Source organism: Lagenorhynchus albirostris, chromosome 2 (assembly GCF_949774975.1).
Source record: "Lagenorhynchus albirostris chromosome 2, mLagAlb1.1, whole genome shotgun sequence".
Classification (NCBI taxonomy): Eukaryota; Metazoa; Chordata; class Mammalia; order Artiodactyla; family Delphinidae; genus Lagenorhynchus; species Lagenorhynchus albirostris.
In genome coordinates this window covers 3494087-3514070 of record NC_083096.1, presented here as the reverse complement: position 1 = coordinate 3514070, position 19984 = coordinate 3494087, and the positions used below count along the sequence as shown (strand labels likewise).

At 35.6% G+C, this 19984-nt stretch overlaps 1 protein-coding gene across 1 annotated transcript in view; it reads left to right on the top strand.

The window, feature by feature from the left end:
• PTPRC (protein tyrosine phosphatase receptor type C) overlaps window positions 1–13789 on the top strand; it is a 127916-nt gene extending 114127 nt beyond the window's left edge. Inside the window, exons 24-31 of the mRNA XM_060126813.1 lie at window positions 1306–1455; window positions 4499–4589; window positions 5817–5950; window positions 7014–7148; window positions 8753–8875; window positions 9099–9274; window positions 10791–10926; window positions 12655–13789. Coding sequence (XP_059982796.1) covers window positions 1306–1455; window positions 4499–4589; window positions 5817–5950; window positions 7014–7148; window positions 8753–8875; window positions 9099–9274; window positions 10791–10926; window positions 12655–12930 — 1221 coding nt within the window. The 3' untranslated portion in view covers window positions 12931–13789. The remainder of the gene's footprint in view (window positions 1–1305; window positions 1456–4498; window positions 4590–5816; window positions 5951–7013; window positions 7149–8752; window positions 8876–9098; window positions 9275–10790; window positions 10927–12654) is intronic.
• The last annotated feature ends 6195 nt before the right edge of the window (window positions 13790–19984 follow it).

Here is a 19984-nt window from a genome sequence, read left to right as displayed (position 1 = left end):
TAAGTGGGAACTAGATGTAGTAATTTCAAATCGTGCTTGTTGTTCTTAATACTGTGCACCATTTTACCAGTGTTTAATGTCCCTGTGCCTCAGTTAAGTCATATGTAAAATGGAGATAATGATAGTATTTACCTTACAGGGTTAACACACAAAGGGTAACCCAAGTAAGCACTTAGACAAGCCCCTGGAAGATGCATGTAGTCAGTAATTGTAAGCAATGGTTATTATCAAAATTGTCTGCATTTGACCCAGCAATTCTACATGTATGTATATAACCGAGAGAAGCATTTGCAAATGTGTGCTACTAGAAACATGTTCAAGAACGTTCATTGTGTTCAGCATTGTTAGAATAACAAAAACATAGAAAACCTTAAATATATATCAATATGGGAATGAGCAAACAGAATGTGGACATATGGACCCTTTGTAAACACATGCTCTGCTGCGATTGACAGGAATAATCTAGGTCTGTAGCTCTCTGTGTAGGTAGATGCTCAGATGAAAACAATGAGTGAATATAGTCACCAGATGAAACGTATACAATTCAATTTATGTCATTGTTAAGAAAGGGCACAAAAATGTACAATGTTATAAATACATAGATATTAGTGTAGAAGTATAAAAACAGATTGTACATGAGAAAAAAAAAAGAAATTATTTCCTGTGGAAAAACACAATAGATTGGAAGGATGCTACAGCCAAACTCAGGGGACTAGAGGTGGTGTTAAAGAGTCTTGAATTTTATCAGAAATTTGTCATTTATTTAAAAATGGTGATTCAAATATGATAAAAGGTTAGGAGTTGTTAAATATGGGTTTGGCTTATTGTGCTTTACAGAATAATTTTCTCTGTTAAAAGCTTCTAGGAAACTCTTTTAAAAAATATGTTCTATGGAATATCAACCTGCTTTTTTCTTTCTCAGATATAGTGTGAAACTTATTATAGTTTTATATATTAGTAATTTAACTTACTGACTCAATACTAGTCACAGAAGGAAGTAACAGATAATGTTTTTTAACTGTTAGGAATGAGATATAAGTTATGCCCTACCTTGTAGATGCCTCGTCTATTTACCAAGCTATTTTGTTTTTTCTGGAAAAAAAAAATCTGGGATGGAATTTGCTTATATCCCATAGAACCATGAGAGCTAACTTCCAGATTATTTAAATGTTACAGATATCAGTTTTCTTCTCCATACATTGTCTCCATATGAGCAAAATTATGGGAATGTAGAATTTATTTAAATGTGATCGATAGGACTTTAAGTTATCAATTAATTATCTATATTCTTCCCTGAAATTGTAGGCACAGTACATCTTGATCCATCAGGCCTTGGTGGAATACAATCAGTTTGGGGAAACAGAAGTGAGCTTGTCTGAGTTACATCCATATCTGTCTAACATGAAGAAAAGAGATCCACCCAGTGAGCCTTCTCCACTGGAGGCTGAATTCCAGGTAACAATAGTGAGAACAAGAGCACCATTACAGATGACTTGAACCTCTGTCTCTTTTCCAGTGCTGTCCTATGTACTTGACATAGTTCTTGTATTTGGGCTTTGCCATGAAATGGAGCACAGATGAGAGAACAAAGACACGCAGAGTTTAAGAGAAATGCCTGAAAGCACACAGCTATTCCGTAGGAAACTTGTTTAAACCAAGAAATCTGATTCTACAGCCAACATTTTAAACATTTTTCATTAAGCTGGTATAAAATAAAGTGTCAGAATAATAGCATATGGCCACAAAATTGGCCCGCCAAAGGCAATGTAGCATCTCACCTTTAAAAACTACATCTGGTTTTGGTTTGTAAAGGAAATAGTTAGAGGAGTTTATGACTACTTAGGAACATGAACTGGCTGGAGCTGGTAGACAGAAACTAAAGGATAAATATGTGTGTCCTAACCTATTTATCAGGCAGTTACTCTGAAAACTAACCTAGGATGTAGCTCACTGTGATTTCAGAGAGTTGGCAGAGCTATCTCCAAATTGCTCAGTTGTCAAAAAAATGTTTTGTAACTTCTCTCTTTCACCTATGATTTTCAGTTTATTGAATCTTTCCGTAAACTACCAAACTGGTCAATTCAGAGAGTTTCACAGCAAGACCAGGAATGTTCTTTTAATCAGATGCAGAATCGTTGAATGTTTTGGATCAGAGTGGGGCTGGGGTGGGAGTGGGGCTTGAGATAATCACCGTGGTGGAACAGCTAGTAGGCTACCGGCATGGTCTTCGATAGAGGGGTGTTTTCTTATTCTTGCCCTTTTAGCTGATAAATTGACCACCTTTGATACATTAACCCCACTATACTGCATATAGATAGACACTGTTTAAAACACTTATACATTTAATGTAAACTCACTTAAAAAAAAGGGTAAATTCTTTGGCTGAACAAATATGATTGAGTCTGTGCTCTGTACTGAGTACAATTCTAGGCACAAGAATCAAAGTGATTTGTATGTGGACATGGGGAGTGGGTGTGATCCAGACAGGTGGTGACCACAGCTCTCATAGAAACAGTGAAATTATTCCATCTAAGCAGAAAGGGAGACAGAAAATGAGGGTAGAGATGGAGGTTGGTTGGTAGATTAGTGACGGGAAGTTGAGGCAGTTCTTGTCTAATTGCCTTATTTTTCTCAAGAGAATACGAAGTAAGATCATTGGTCGGGCGTTTAGGGGGACAGAAGTGAGTAGGGCAAAGAAGGGCTTATGCTTGAGAAAGAGAAAAGCATATGAAATAGTTCTATCAAAGTAGGAAAGCAATCTCCCAGGCAAAGGTGGTAGGGGTGCCAGAATTATCGGATCATTTGAAATTTATGGTCATGAAATTAAAGAGAGCCAGTCGGTTTTTTGTTTTGTTTTGTTTTTGTTTCCTACAGTAACATTGGGGTTAGAGCTGTGTATAGTTGGGTTAAACCCATCTAGAATTTTTTAAAGTGAATAATTGAAAGTTGGGAGGCAAAGGCACTAAGGGTGTTTGCAAATGAATGATACAGTGTGGATAATAAAGAGCATATTGGCCACAGAAAGACATGAGGGAAAAAAAGAAAGGAGTAAAAACAATATCATAAAGGTTTTGATAGGATTGCAGATTGCTGGATTGGAGGTACTAAAATAAATGACTGGGAAGAATAGAGGTAATTTTCCGTAGGAAGGATGGTTGAAGTCATAACTTTTAAAGTGATGCAATCTTTGGAATGAAACCTACCTACAAAAGCGGAGTGGGGAATGTGGATGGCTGAAGAAAGGAGAAATATTATAGGAGGTGAAGAGGTTAAGAAATGAAGAGGCTGGAGTGTGATTTGAAACAAGGTTCCATATTTAGTTTGAAAAAAGGCACCATAGTTTTCGAAACATTTATATATAATACATATTCACACATGCCTATATATACACAAACATATATGTGTATAATGTGTGTGTATAATCTTCCTGAACTTTGTATGATGAGTTCTCTCAGTTTAGGTTATTTATCCACTTGACAAATATTTATTTAAGTTATTTATTGGGAAGAAAAGCCTGCAGGCAGGGAGATCTTCCGGTAGAGATTGACCTGTAAACAGATATCTAAAGGGCGAGTAGAGGTTAGCAGAGTGAGAAAAAGGGACAAGGATAGTCCAGGTAGAAAACACACCTGAGAATCTGCTAAGAGTTAAAGGACAGCTTAGCCCCTTCCAAGACTGGGGGAAGTAGGTTTGGCTGCAGTGCAGGGAGTCCCAGCAAGAGGTGAGGCTGCAGAGACAGTCAAGGGCATCTCCTGACAGGCTGTCTGTGCTGTACAGATGCTGAATCCTTCCTAACAAAGATGGGAAGCTGCCAAAAACCTGAGGGGGGACCTGCTCTGTTTTGTGTTTTAGAAGGATTAGAGCAAGTGAGATTGAAGATAAAGGGGCCAGTGAAAAAACTGCTGATATTTTCAAGTAAGAAGTGAAAGCAGATTGGACTAAGTAGGAAGAGAGAAAAGCGGAAGGATTTGAGAGCTCCACCCGGAGAAATGATAGGTCTTGCCGACTGATTGATTGATTAGCTATCGCGAGGGAGAGGGGAAAGAGTCTGGAGGGTTTAAAGAAATGAGGTATTGATTATTTGCGTGAGCCTAGTCTTCGGCAAATGCTTCATCTGGAGAATTTACTTTGGATCATTTAAAATAATTTACCATTGCTTTTGCAATATGGAGAATAATCAACATCTATGCGATGCTTTCAACTTATACAAGAATAAACCATACTATTTTGCTATCCAGCACCTCTTAACCAGGAAACATTTTCTGTTATATAACTGTATATGTTCAAATTCGCCATGTCAAAGTACTTAATACCTGAGCCATTATAAAGAAAAATTCAGAGGCAAACTTAAAAATTGTGCCCTTAGGGAACGTATGCAAATTTCACAAAACCTGGTGAAATTCTTTTCTTAGGGAGCATCTTACGCTACAATAATAAACTAAGCCAATACATAAATTTTTAAAGGAGTTTCCGTTCTGTTTTTTTTTTTTTCCCTCAGAGACTTCCTTCATATAGGAGCTGGAGGACGCAGCACATTGGGAATCAAGAAGAAAATAAGAGTAAAAACAGGAATTCTAACGTCATTCCATGTATGCAGCTTATTTTATTTTTTGTATCAGATAAAGTGAAGCTCTCTTTTGAATTTGTTTAATGTGAGACACACACACAAACCTTTTGGAAGCATGTTTTCAACATTTGCTTGACAGTAGAGAATAGTTATAGGCTATTTGAATTTTAGTTGTAGCAAATACATTGAACCCCAAACATTTACAATGGACTTTGGAGGACAGACAATATTTCATGTTTTCTTTGTACCAATTAGTTCAGAAATGGGTTTTCAGAAAGATGTAACCTCTGAAGCTGGGGGAAAAAAGCCAAGTCCTCTTTACCAGTTTTCTCTCATCTTCAGTTTATTGCAGTTATTTACTCCAGGGTAATAGCCAAATAGCAAAATTACATCCTTTTGTTCCCTTTATGTTTTCTGTTTATCCCTTCCTTACACCAAGGAGGTTAAAAGTAGATGGGAAATATCCTATAAATCATCAAATTTAACAGACCAAAATAAGCATCATTGTCAAGACTTGAATTTTGCTACTTAAGTATATTGATAGGACCACACCTGGCACAACTATAATTTTATTCAGTTGCCTACACTAAAACTAGCACGGAGAAAATATAACCCAAGGTACTAAGCTGGACAACCAAATAAATCGGATCAATGCATGGCTGACCTAGTTAATTACTGAAGAGGTCCTTAAGAATATAGTTTAAAATATGGAATTGATGGTGCTGTAACTAATCAGATCATTTGATCAGGTTATTATAAATGAAATTGAGAAACAGTGAGAAATTATGGACTAAATACTTTTCTTGTTGAAAAAATTATCTGAGATACCCATTGAATTAAGATTGTTAATTGAATGTTAATATGATATAATTGAGAAATCAGGTTTTTACTTAAGCTATGTATTTTATTAACATATATGTATTTTTAAAACTTTTATCCATCAGCATGATGATATTCCATGGAAAACTAAAGTATATATATCAACGATTGCATAATCGTATGGAACATTATGACATAGAGTTATGGTCTATATTTTTTCCTGGAACTTTCTTGGGATCTTCTTTCTATTAGACTTTTAAAAAATAATGTGTTAATCAATAAAAATGGAGCAGGATCTCATTCCTTGTAGATCAATACATGTACATCATGTAATCTGTCACTTCTAAGTGACTTTCTTATTTCCACATGATGATCAAGCAGAGATTAGGGGCCTTTAAAGGAAGACTGACTGCTACTTTGTTTTGCGTAGATGACTTTAACAGAGTGACACTTAAACATGAACTGGAGATGAGCAAGGAGAGTGAGCATGACTCAGATGAGTCCTCTGACGATGACAGTGACTCGGAAGAGATGAGCAAATACATCAATGCCTCCTTTGTAATGGTAGGTCCTTATGCTTCCAAAACCCAAGGTCCGACTCTAAAAAATATATGTATGTTATTATGGCCATGCATTAAGTGATTCTATAAAAGAATGATGAGCTTGACCATAACTATGTATTGATTGACATGAGAGTTTCCACTTTTAATGCTATATCTTAACTTATTGCAACACTCAGATGTTAAAACCTAATGAGTCGATACAGAACAAAACAATGCTATTAGTTACAGTTTATGACAAACATGACTATTATATAATTTGAAAAATAATGACATTTCAGCAAAAGCAAGTATTTGAAAATGTTTATACTTATATATACCCAAATTGTAAGCAAACCTAAATTTGCATATTTTTATGGCTTTTCATTCCGATTTTCTGAATATTTAAATGAGTCTGTGTCACATACCTTTTTTTTGGATACACTGAGAATTCAAACAAGGAACTTTTAGTAATTCAGTAAATATTTTTTGCATGTACACTAAGTTGAATTTATTTCTTTTCCCAGTTTTCTTAAAATATTGATATGTATTCATAGAATATTAATTATAAGATACAGAATATATAAACATAAATTAGAGACATGATGGAGATAACTTGAAATGCTTATGCTTTTTTTTCTTTTTACCATCACATTAAGCTTTCCAGTAGAAAAAATGGTATTTTGGGAAGGAAAAATTGTTAGTTTCCTAAAATAATATCTTCTAAACTTGATTTCACACTATTAGTCAGGTATTATCATTAACTAAGTAAATATCTTATATGTATATATCACATTGTTTTTTGGACCTAAGAATCTTTTTTTTTTCACTTTTTAAAAATTAAAGTATAGTTGCTTTACCATGTCATGTTAATTTCTGCTGTACAGCAAAGTGATTCAGATATATATATAATCTTTTTTATATGCTTTTCCACTATGGTTTATCACAGGATTGGACCTAAGCATCTTAATATTAGGTAACAGCATTGATATCAAATTAAGTGACTGTACTTTCAAATGGTTATTTTAAACATGCACTGTTCGCTCTCCAGCACTAGTAACTAAGTCTCACCTTTAATTTTTTTAAAGAGTTATTGGAAACCTGAAGTGATGATTGCAGCTCAGGGACCACTGAAAGAGACCATTGGTGACTTTTGGCAAATGATATTCCAAAGAAAAGTCAAGGTGATTGTTATGCTGACAGAGCTAAAGAATGGAGACCAGGTTTGTATTTTTAAGAAGCTTTTAAGTCTTTCTGTCCTAAAATCTGATTCTTCATTCTTGGATTACTTACTTGATTGCTATACCTGAGTCCTTTTGATCCCTCTGTCACACAATTCCATTTGTTCATTCTCCCCGTTTTCCATCCGAGCGCTGGCCCCCAAAGTTTTGCATTCGGGTTCTGACCCTCTCTCCTGTTTGCCCCTCACCAGCCCTGCCTACTGCTCACAGATCATATAAGGCACAGCAATCCCAGTGCCACCCTCTGCTAAAAACAACAAACGGTCACCTTTTCCTTTTTTTTTATCAGGATAGAAACCAAACTCCTCAGTCTGATATTTATGACCCTCAATAATCGAGCCCTATGTATCTTTCCATTTTCCTCATATGTTTATGTTTTCCATACTTTCCACCTTGGGCAAGTAGATTTACTGACTGAATCTTAACACATCATTTGTGTTATCATTGACTTGATTTTCTGACATTCCATGTACCTAAATGTGCCTTTTCTTCCCATTTTGATCCCATTCTTCTAGAATGATAAAACTCTGGAAAATGTTTCTAAATCCTGTCTTCTTTATATCCATGTAATATTTATTGTCATACAATTCTATAGTTGGAGGTGAACCTGAGATCTAATTTGATCTTCTGCCTAATGTCTGTTACATGTATTTGAGCCTTTCCGAATACCTCAAGTTATCAAAATTTACCTGGCAGTACATCTTAGTTTTAGCACCTAACACATTATCTGACATATGTTAAAGCTTATTTAATAAATATTTTCATAAGTACGCATTATACTATATGCCTTCTTTTTCTCTCTCTCTTTTCCCTATGTACCCTTGTACATAGAAAATTGTTTTTTTTTAATCTTTCTGTTTTTTCTTTTTTAAAAAAGAAATCTCTGTTCAGATTTTCAATGTGGAATTCTAGCAATCTTTTCCTTCATCTAAATTGGGAAAATCAGGAAATGGAATGGGAGCGTGGGCAGGAATACCTATCATGGTCAGTAACTGTGGGACTGTAGTTGGTGGGAAACCATTTGAGGAAGGAGGAAATACCTTTGTGATCTACCTGTTCTTCAATCTGACCATTTCCTTGGATATTCAATCAACTGATATAGACAAGATAGAGACAAAGCTCCTAGAGGTGTAACCTCCTTCTCCAAGGACCCCTGGAGGAACAGAGAGACTTAAGTTATTTCAGGGGTCATGAACAACGTCAGGTCAATCCATCCATTTTGAAAAGGTGATGGTGAGGGCATGGAAGGAAGGGAAAAACAAATCTGAGATCTACACCAGGGATGGCAGAGCCGTTCCTGTGGTGTCCTGGCCACCTCGGCTATCCCTAGGTTCCCTTGATTTGCACAAGGCAACACCATGTATTTGTTGAATGGATGTCCAACATACTTCAAATAGATTTTAGATCTTTATGATTAAGATTCAATTTTAGAGCACAAGTTGTAATTTCAAATTTAATAGAACAGAGGGAAGAAAAGAGAAAGAGGACAGGGATAGAGCAAAGACAGAGAGAGGTACTCTGAGTGCATTTAAAAACAAACAGAACCCTTGGGCAGATGATGTTGAATCATGTTCTTTCTTCTCTAGGAAGCCTGTTCTCAGTACTGGGAGGAAGGAAAGCAAACATATGGAGACATAGAAGTTCATATGAAGGACACCAATAAATCTTCAGCCTATACCATCCGTGCATTTGAACTGAGACATTCCAAGGTATACAAACAATTTCAGGAGTATGTATCTTTGGGGTAATTGATCTGGTTGAAAAACTAATATAAACCATTCTATGAACACAAAGCAACTCTCTCTATAATGTTCTCAGAATAAAAATTTTAAATGATTTAAATGAAAGTAACTGTGAGGAAAACATGACTATCAACTTAACAGATGGGCTGAGCTTCACTCGAGTTTATGTTCCCTTCCCTTCTGGTTTTAGAGGAAAGATCCACGAACCGTGTTCCAGTACCAATTCAATAACTGGAATGGGGAAGAGCTGCCCGTGGAGCCCAAAGACTTAATCTTAATGATTCAGAATCTCAAACAGAAACTTCCCAAGAATTCCACTGAAGGGAATAAGTTTCACAGGAACGTGCCTCTCCTCATTCACTGCAGGTGGGTGGGATTTGATGGGATGTGCTCTAAAAATCAGCATCCTTCTTGACCTCTTGGTTTGCACCTTCTGTTAAATTCTATTTCTCCTAACAGATAAAAATGTATGACTGCAGTGGAAGCCTCTTAAGGAGTGGGGCACTCTCTCCCATGTGCTCCCACAGCATAACTATTATAGAAATACAGCAGAAATAATTATATTTTAGTGCAATGTTGTTAGGCTGTGAACCTGAAATGTCACATGTCCTGAATGAATGGAAGGATGCAAGGACAGACGGATGGATGGATGTTGCATTTTATTTCTGCCTAAGTGCACTGAGCCACGCTATTAGGCGTCAGTAAAATCCAGAAGACTGAATGCTTTGCCTCCAATAAACATATCTTAAGCTATTTATTAAACTGAAATCTCAATGTTTAGCAGCTTCGATTTGAAACCCATCACCTGACTCTCTAAATGGACCCCAAAGGCAAAGATTTTAATAATATCCATAATAATACTTGATTTGATTAACTTCTGTTATGCAGACCCTTACTTTCATCTGTGATAGATATCCACCTTAAATAAGAGATATTGAAAGAAGGGTGTGTGATATAAAATATTTGCATAAAAAATGGTAAAGTAAATTAGAAATGAAAAATAGTAAAGTAAAATGAGAAATGTAAATCTAGCAAAGGGCTTTTAGAATTTTTGAGAACCTTCATTATTATTATTAGAATTGTATATGCTATAATCAGGACCTTAGACAGATATTACTTTTTGGCATTTATTTGAGTTTTCAAAGGTAAAACTTACATGGAAAGAAAAATAAGACGGGAAGTTTAGGCTTTAAAACTGTATGTGTTTCTTAGGGAATGGCTGAATACCTACTATATGTTCCTTGTTATGTACAATAAATAAAGTTCTGCTATTAACATATTCTTTAACTTGAATTTTTATTATAATCTAACATACCTCTCACAGTTTGGTAAGTAATCTGGTTGCCCTCTTTTTAATAAATAACTTCACTAGGTATCATTTTTCTATTGGTGCAGAAGTGTTAACATTTGTAAAAAGCACTGGAGAGGCAGAAGAGAGGAGAAAAAGCATGTGGTTTAGTAATTTACAAAATATCAGGTCCAGTATTTCTGGTTTCATCAGTTTCTAGCCATGACTTTATTTTCCCTAAATCTCAGTATCCTCATCTGTCTGGCGGATATTATGATATTTGTCTTAACAACTTCAGATGTAAATTAAAGTGCATTATAATTGGTAAAGTACTAATAGAAGAAAGTATATTTTTAAAGCTTATGACAAATATTTTTTTTAAACTAAATGACTATTATATTCCCAAATTGAAAAAGTTTGCATAAAACATGTACTTAGCAGAAAAGCTTTGCTCTTAAGATATTGGAATAAAATAATTACAGTAAACATGAAGTGGAAGCATGTATTCTTGTCTCTCTCTTTCAATTTTTATTCCAATGTCACTTTCTCCATATAATGTAGAATTTTTTTAAAATCTATTTCTTTCTATTTTAGAGATGGATCTCAGCAAACAGGAATATTTTGTGCTTTGTTAAATCTCTTGGAAAGTGCAGAAACAGAAGAAGTGATAGATGTTTTTCAAGCAGTAAAATCTCTACGCAAAGCTAGGCCGGGAATGGTTCCCACATTTGTAAGTATACCTCATCATTGCTTTTTTTTTTTTTTTTTTGCTGTACGCGGGCCTCTCACTGTTGTGGCCTCTCCCGTTGTGGAGCACAGGCTCCGGACGCACAGTCTCAGCGGCCATGGCTCACGGGCCCAGCCGCTCCGCGGCATGTGGGATCTTCCCGGACCGGGGCGCGAACCCGTGTCGCCTGCATCGGCAGGCGGACTCTCAACCACTGCGCCACCAGGGAAGCCCTGTCATCATTGCTTTTAACATGTTTTGCATTTTTATTTTGACGATTTCTTCTCTCTCCTTCCCTTCCCTCCCCCTCCCCCTCTTCTGATCCTCTCCTTTCCATTACTTCTTTTCTATTTACTTTTCTAGTCTTCTCTTTTAAATCCCATTTTACATGATCATTCACATTGAATTATTATTAGTATAAATAAGAGACCTAATTGGAGTTTGCCAACACTTTGTGGTGGTGGTTCTTGAAGAACATGTTTTTAAAAGCTCATGGATTCCCTCAGTTTCCCCACCTTTAATCCTGTATCCATTTGTGTTGCTGTGTAGCAAACCACCCCAAAATTTAGAAACTGAAAAAAAAATAACGTTTATTATAATTCAATAATATGTTTGATCAGCTGAAGATTTCTGCTGATCACATTAGGCTTAGCCAACCTGGACCAGGCTCACGGATATGTGAGCTGTCGCTGATGTGTCCACTGCGATTTGACTTTGTCCAAAAGGACCTTGACTGCCACTAGGCTGGGAGTTGGCTGGCATTTAGCTGTGGCGATAAGGATGAGTGGATCCCCTGTCTCTCCTCATCCAGAAGCCTAGCCTGACACATTCCCATAAAGGCAGCAGGGTTCATAGGGGCAGAGTGAGACCACTTGGATCCCAGGCTTGGGACTGGAACATGCCTTCCTCTGCATTTTATTATCTGAACAAGTCACAAGGCCAGCTCAGGTGTAGGGCATGGGGTCATAGACCCAACCTTTGTCCAAAGGGCCTGCAAAGTCACCTTGCAAAGAGGTGTGGATACAGAGAGGATAATGAGTGAGCATTGTCATAATCAATCTAAGCTGTGTCCTCTGTAAGTGGTAGTGACCACAGATGATGGTCTGGGAATTAGTAACAAAGTAAACTTAACTACTCACTCAAATATAGGCAGCTTTTACTTATGTATGACCTTGAGCTTACATGTATTGATGTTAAAAGTATATTGAGTGCCTGCTACGTGTTTTGCCATTAAGAGACTCATTGTTTAGTGTGAGGAAAAGGCAGACATTTATTAAACAATGTAGTAAGTGAAATGACAGAGAAATTATTAGAGAATATGAATGAGGGCACTGAATTTAACCCAAGGGGATCAGATTGGCTTCCTGAAGCAGGTGACCCCTGATCTGATGCTAAATGATATGTAGGCATGAACCAAGAGGGTGGCCACCAAAAATGGCTTCCTTTGCAAAAGCTTAGGAATGAGACACCCCACACGGCCTGCAAGGGGGCCGAACACCAGTCTGGTGTGGCTACAAGGCAAATTCTGAAGATTGCCCTGCAGTCAGTCCTTTAGAACTGTAAGGAGGGTGAACCATTTAAAATGTTCTTTTTTATGAAAACACATGAGAATTGTTTTCTGATACCCAGGTCTTCCCCAAGTAAATGATTAAGTCTTGCTAATTTTCATCTGATGTAAAAATAATGACATAAACCTCTTTTATGTAATTCCTTCCTTCTTCCCTTTATTAGGAGCAATATCAATTCCTGTATGACGTCATTGCTAGCATCTACCCTGCCCAGAATGGGCAGGTGAAGAAAAACAACCAACAAGAAGATAAAATTGAATTTGATAATGAAGTGGACAAAGCGAAGCAGGATGCTAACTGTGTGAGTCCACCTGGTGCCCTGGATAAGACTCCTGAAGGAAATAAAGAGGATGAAAGTTCTAAACCCACAAGTGGCCCTGAGGGGCCAGAACATTCTGCCAATGGTCCAGCGAGTCCAGTTTTAACTCAAAGTGCATAGGAAAAGGCAAACATGGGGCAACCCAAAACCTCACATTAAATGTTATTTCTATTTTTCTAGAACTAGAAAGGCAAAATAGATATACAATGGATTAATGAAGGGCATGGACAAATATTTGTGGGAAGTTTCTATTTTACAACTGTAGAAAAATATTTAAGACAGTTTAGTTGAAGCATTTTGTACAGTCTTATACTTATTTTAAATTTTATCCATCATTCAGCAAAAAACAACTTCTTTGTAGTCTGTGTGTGTGTGTGTGCATGTGCGTGTGTGTGAGAGGCAGACAGACAGAAACAAAGAGGCAGAGAAAGAGAGAGAGAGAGAGAGAGAGGATGATTTCAAGTAAATCTAAATGCTCTTGAGAAACTTTGCTTTTTTGGTTTTTTATTTTTTTTTAAGAAACAACATTTTATACGGAAAATATTAACTTTGCTCAAAGGTTGTATTTTTTTAAATCATAAATTGTGTGTGAGCTCTGTGTAAGAATAACATGTACATTTCTAGAATGACCTCAAGATGGCCTCCTTGTTCTACTGAAATATATCTTATAATTTACTATGTTACTTCTAGAAATAGACATAAAATAGTAGGTGTGTATAGTTACTATAAGAAAGTTAACTAAATTAACATTTGGAAATCTTATATTCCATATGCTAGCATTTAGTACAATATCTCAAGCTTATTTAATCTAATTTAAAATTTCAGGAAAACCTATCTTGTTATCTTCATATGGTGTTTACGATTTTGCAACATGGATTGTTCTCTGTATAATATGTGAAATTCATTGCTTGATACTTTTGACCCAAAATTATATGTTTGTTACAATTGAACTTAAATAAACATCTTTAAACAAATGCAATCTGCATTCAATCCTTAGGACAAAAATGGAGTCATGCAAATATAGTTGTTCTAAATATTTACATACAAAGCCTAACATAGCTATTTTTATGGAATAAGACATTGATATGAGATATATAATATTGCATATGAATATTTTTCATGGTAAAATTTGTCCTTGCCTTTCACCGAAGTGCATTTACTTTGAATTTCTCAAATGTTTATACTGCTTTTATCAGGAATTGATAACAACAACAATGAAGTTCAATCATTATCTTTTCTTGTACATAAGTGTTCACATGTTCATATATGAATTATGTAAGCAGATATTGAAATATAGACTTATGCAATTAACATTTGTAGAATAACTCTATAGGTTTTATTTTTTAAAGATATATAGTCTAATAATTGCTGGGACCCAGAAAAAATTCAAGAAAAAGTAATAAACAAAACTTTTATTGAATTTGCATCAGTTTATTACATTAGTCACACACTGCCTCTAAGTTGGCTTGGTTCTCTATATCTTCACTCTCCTGATTGAGTTTAAATATCTCAACAATACATCATCAATTGTTTTCCATTCAACTCACATTCGTCTTGTGTTCATCCTTCTAATTCTTATATTATACACACAAAATTAGCAATAAGTCTTTACATTATTATATAGTACCTTGCCATTAACATATTAAAAGAAGTGAATTTTAGAATGAAGCAATAGTTTCTAACTTACATTGTTTACTTATATCTCTTTACTTACTAATGAAAAAAAGGGGGATTAGGAATCAAGAGCTACGAGCTCCAGAAAGAAAGAAAACTTGCTTTCATTTCTCTCATTACTCATTCAAACAATGTGCATCAGTTTCTCCAACGGAAACTTGATCAATCGCCATTTACTAGACAATGTAGTTAAAATTTAGAGTTCTCAAATTCAGTAGACTAGCATCATATATGTCTATTTTTTCTGTGAACTGCTTCAAAATGCAAACAGCAAAAGTTCTAAAGTTTAAAAAAATTTTTATTTAAATATAATGGATTTACAATGTTGTGTTAGTTTCAGGTGTGTACAGCAAATATATATATATATATGTATATATATATATATATCTTTTTCAGATTCTTTTCCCTTATAGGTTATTACAAGATATTGAGTATAGTTCCCTGTGCTATACAGTAGGTCCTTGTTTATCTATTTTATATAGAGTAGTGTGTATATGTTAATCCCAAACTCCTAATTTATCCCTCTCCCCACCTTTAAAAGTTCTAAATTTTAAATAATCTACAAGTAAAGTTTTTATTTAGAGGTTTCAGCTGCAAATGACATCTTCAAATGTGGATGTTGTGTGTTTTAAATGTTTGTTTGCCACTGGAGTTTATCCTTTTGAGAAGACACAAAATAAATACTTAGATAATAGAGCAATGGTAATTTCTATCAGTTTAACAGGAGCAAGCTAGAAACATTTTCTTCTTCTGTACGTGAGAAGTTGTAATAAAGGAAGTGTTGGAGGCCAGTCAGAAGGTCCATTACTCTGTGAGAATATGTATCACTCAGAAGTTGGGGTCCATTGCGTTAGAAAGTGGAATCATATGTCTATGATTTTTATCTTAAAAAATAAAATAATATGTGAATTATAGACCCATGTCTATGACTACAGTTTGTATTCCTAGGGAATCTGTCATGTTATATAAAAAATTCAATTTATAAAGCTTGGCACTGCCATTAGTAATGCCAAGACCTAGTCAGAAAAATTAAGCAAAAAGTTCCAACTTAATAAAGGCTGGTCCATTTTAGGGATAAAGCTTGGATTCCATTATATATTTATTAGACAGAAAGAGACTATGTTATGTTTCTTTTAGAGTTTGTTTATGTTATTTCTGGTACCAGAATTTATTGGGAGTAAAAGATATAAATACTCAGTATTCTCAAAATTCAGCTCCCAAGACATTAATATTTTACATATGACAAATGAATATTTGCAGAAAAAAATATACATTTTAATATCTCTCTGCAATGGTAAAACTGTATGAAGTGATTAGCAAAATGTCTTTGCAATGATAACTTTTAAAATGTAAGCTTTTAGCTTTTACTCAGAACTCTAATACTTATACAGTGATATTTCCATATCAATTTTTGCTCTTTTCCTGCTAAAACACTGAATATGAAGTTTATTAGTTCTTATAACTAACTAGGACTGATCTTAATTTTTAATTTACACTGGAGATTTGTTATAAAACGTTCTCATAGCACTATATTAAGTTTAAGTGAGTGGTAATTGCCCTGGCTAATTGCAACATGTTTCTTGTTATGAAGACCTTCGAAATGCACAACTTAAAAGAATATCTGTCCAAATGAATAGAAAAGGCTGTGCTTTCGTCCTCTTATACAGATTTTACAGTTGGAAGGATCTGAAGTTTCTTCAAAGAGACAAGTTCAAAATTGGGACTTTTTCATTTCCTATTTCGGGTGAAAAGATGTATTCTGCTAAAGGTCCATTTTCTGTAATCGTTCTTTTGTAAACCTCTTTACATTTTCTCGGATCAATACTAACCCAATCAAAGGGTATACAACCTGTATCATTTCTTTCTTTTCTTTTTTTTTCTTTAATGAATGTATTTATTTATGTTTGGCTGCCTTGGGTCTTCGTTGTTGCGCGGGGGCTTTCTCTAGTTGCGGCGAGCGGGGGCTACTCTTTGTTGCAGTGCGCGGGCTTCTAACTGCGGTGGCTTCTTTTGTTGTAGCGCACGGGCTCTAGGCATGTGGGCTTCGGGAGTTGTGGCTTGCGGGCTCTAGAGCGCAGGCTCAGTAGTTGTGGCGCACGGGCTTAGTTGCTCCGCGGCATGTGGGATCTTCCTGGACCGGGGCTCAAACCCGTGTCAGCAGATTCTTAACCACTTGAGCCACTAGGGAAGTCCCTGTATCATTTCTTAATAAATAAAAATACTATTACTATAATAACTAACAACTATTGAGGCATAATTCATGCCAGGCATTTTATTTATTTTATCTGCATTTGTTTCTCAAGACAAATTTTGTACTCTTATATCTCTATTTTATAGATGAGGAAGTGATTCTTGGAAAAGTTTGGTGCCTGGCATCTTCCAACACATCTGGTAAGTGACAGATTCAGGATTTGCACCAGCTCTTCCTGGCACCATAGGCTGTGTTTATAACCTTCTGCTCTTCTGCCTTCCTGAGTATCAACTTTGTTCATGTGTTTTGAAAAATTAGTGGAAAAAATAGTCTAAACTTATTTTCTGTCTTTTCTTTATCCCGTGATTAAAAACAAAAACAAAACCACGTGTAATATAGGCTCTCAGCAATGCTGTATGATGTAGTAAGCTTAGCTGAACTCACAACATTGAAGTTATTTTACAAAAATAAACACACTCTTAAACATCCCTGGGGAAGGATTTTTCCCATAATGTATATAAACGAAGATCACCTCATCACCAGAGTGTCAGGAAATAAAACCCAACAATAAATCACAAATGTCATTGTTCCATTGTCTCTCAGTTTGGTAATCAGAACATGTTCTTACTGTTTAGATCACGTTTCAGTATGTTTGTCAGAGCACCCATCTATCAGATTTTGAAACACGTTAACAGGGCACCATAAAATGCAAACCACATTTGTGGAGCGTATGAGTCCTTCTCTCTCTCTAGTGAGTGAGTCCAAGGGAGCTCAGTTCTTCTGATGTAGCTGTCCCCAAACTTAGGATGCCAGGGACCTGGAAGTGGACTATCTATGTAAAAGAACACAGGCATTTCTCTCTAGAAAAAGCAGGGCTTTCTTGACTCATATGCACCTTTTTACCTTAGTAAAAGTGGGACCTCTGGGATATTATATTTAATTTTCCAGGAAAGGAGAACTTGTTGGACTCAATGGTAACTCTTAGGTATAACAGGCAAATCCCACCAGTAGAGGCTGATGACCTGTCAAAGAATAAAAATATGCTCTTGAATTTTTATGCATTGTGCAATCTTACCATGGACACTCTGTGAGCTGGGGATGAAAGTTGTCAATATTTGGGATGAAAAATGGGATGGAGTTGAGTTACCCACAGAACTTATCCACCATTGGTTAACACAGGCTCGATGAAGGGGTTTCCTCAAGATGTTAGATAACTGCACACTGAGAATTTTTCCTGGTAATCCATAATTGAGATTTTTCCTTAGTTCAGACTAAATTATCCCTCATGAATTACATTGCATGACTTTTGTCATATGTTATGTTATAGAATACAAAGGGGAGAATTGAATTATTACATTTATAAGAAATTGACATGTAGTAAATCCCTTTATAAAGGGGTTTCCATTTATATTTAATAATTATTTGCTTTCATTGCATTGACAACTTAACCTAAAGACAGGGATGGAAAACAAAGAATTTGCAGAAGATTTAAAACTAAACGTTTGCATAATTTCATTATAATTAACAGAAATAAAAGCTAAACTTGCTCATTGGCCATCTAGTATCTGCTTTGAGTTACTCTGAATTGACTTGGGGGATAAATCTCCCATTGTTTCTCATACATTGCGGTGGGTCTTCATAGATAATAGCACAGAACAGTTAGCTAGCTATTTAAGGTAACGCTCTGTGGAACATTTTAGCAATGGTTATTTTTACATCATCTTTTAAAAACATGTGTTTTTATCTCCCTTACACTATTCTTTTCCAGCGGACACACTCTGATTAGGTTACAAGTCTTAATAATCCATCAGATCTTTGTCCTAGGACCTAGAATCTTCATCTTGACTTTTCTCCCACACTATCTTGCAATGTCTAATAATCCTAAAGAACTCTGCATCCATCTTGGAGGACACAAGTACACCATAAGGGATCACAGTTAGTTCAACATCCAAGGAGCACTTTTTTTCAATAGCTAGAGTCATGTGAATTGTGAGAGAAAATACATATCAGTGATATAAATGCAGTATACTTTAGTCTGGATTTTTCAGTGTGTGTGCAAGTATGTGGGTTTCCCCTCAGACAGTCTAATGTTTCTCATCTGAGCTCACAGTCAGTTCTACTTTTATAAAATGACTTCTTAAACAAAACAAGTTATTTTTGTAAATAAAACAGGCTTTGGCAGTTTTCTCTTTGTTTAAAGTCGCATTAAATCATGGAAGTCAAATTTCTCTTTGACGAGAGTCAGTGGTAAATAAACTCTATTTGTTCTTGCAAGAGGTAGCAAAATATTTATTCACAATTTAAATGCAGGAAGTTAAAAAAAGTCAAAATCAGTCAAATCAATGACAAGTTTAGTCAAATTACTAAAATTCACTGTTTCTCCCTACAGATTTTATAGTATGTTTTAATTCAATGTCCTGAAGTCTTTCAGAGAACATGTGAATTTGAGAAATAAAATCAACCCTACATGTATACAATGTTAAAGGAAGAGATTAATTTTATTTATCATTGCAAGATGATGCACTTTGTAGGCAATTCATTATTTAAAGTAATTCTAAATTTACATATTCACATGTGGAGATTTACATAGAAGATATCTTTCTGGGAATATTATCTGAGATTTGTGTTTTATGTAGCAGCTGAAATTATTACAAGTGAAAGACATGCTTTGATATGAATTTTTACAAAAGGAAACAAAAAGAAAAGATAACTGGGTATGGTCTGGAATTTCTGGTTACCCCATGGAGAACTCTAGTCCTCCTTCCTGTCTTGATCCTTTTCTCCTTTTTGTGCACTCACTTCACATACTTGCCAGTAGCATCCCCAGTTCCTGCCACCACCTTGGTCACCAGCCCTCCTGCCCTACCGACAATTAAGCCTGCATTGGTCAGATTTCTCCTATCTCTGTTCCCACTTCCACACCTGTAACTTCTCTGCTTGGAACTAATATTATTTTTAAAAACTTACCACCCACAGCCTAGGAGGGTTCCTTTTTCTCCACATCCTCTCCAGTATTTATTATTTGTAGACTTTGTGATCATGGCTATTCTGACCTGTGTGAGGTGGTATCTCATTGTAGCTCTGATTTGCATTACTCTAATGATTAGTGATGCAAATTGGTACAGCCACTATGGAGAGCAGTATGGATGTTTCTTAAAAAGTTAAAAATAGAGTTACCATATGATCCTGCAATCTCACTTCTGGGCATGTCCAGAGAAAACCGTAATCCGAAAAGATACATACACCCCAATGTTCATTGCAGCACTATTTACAATAGCCAAGACATGGAAGCAACAACCTAAATGTCCA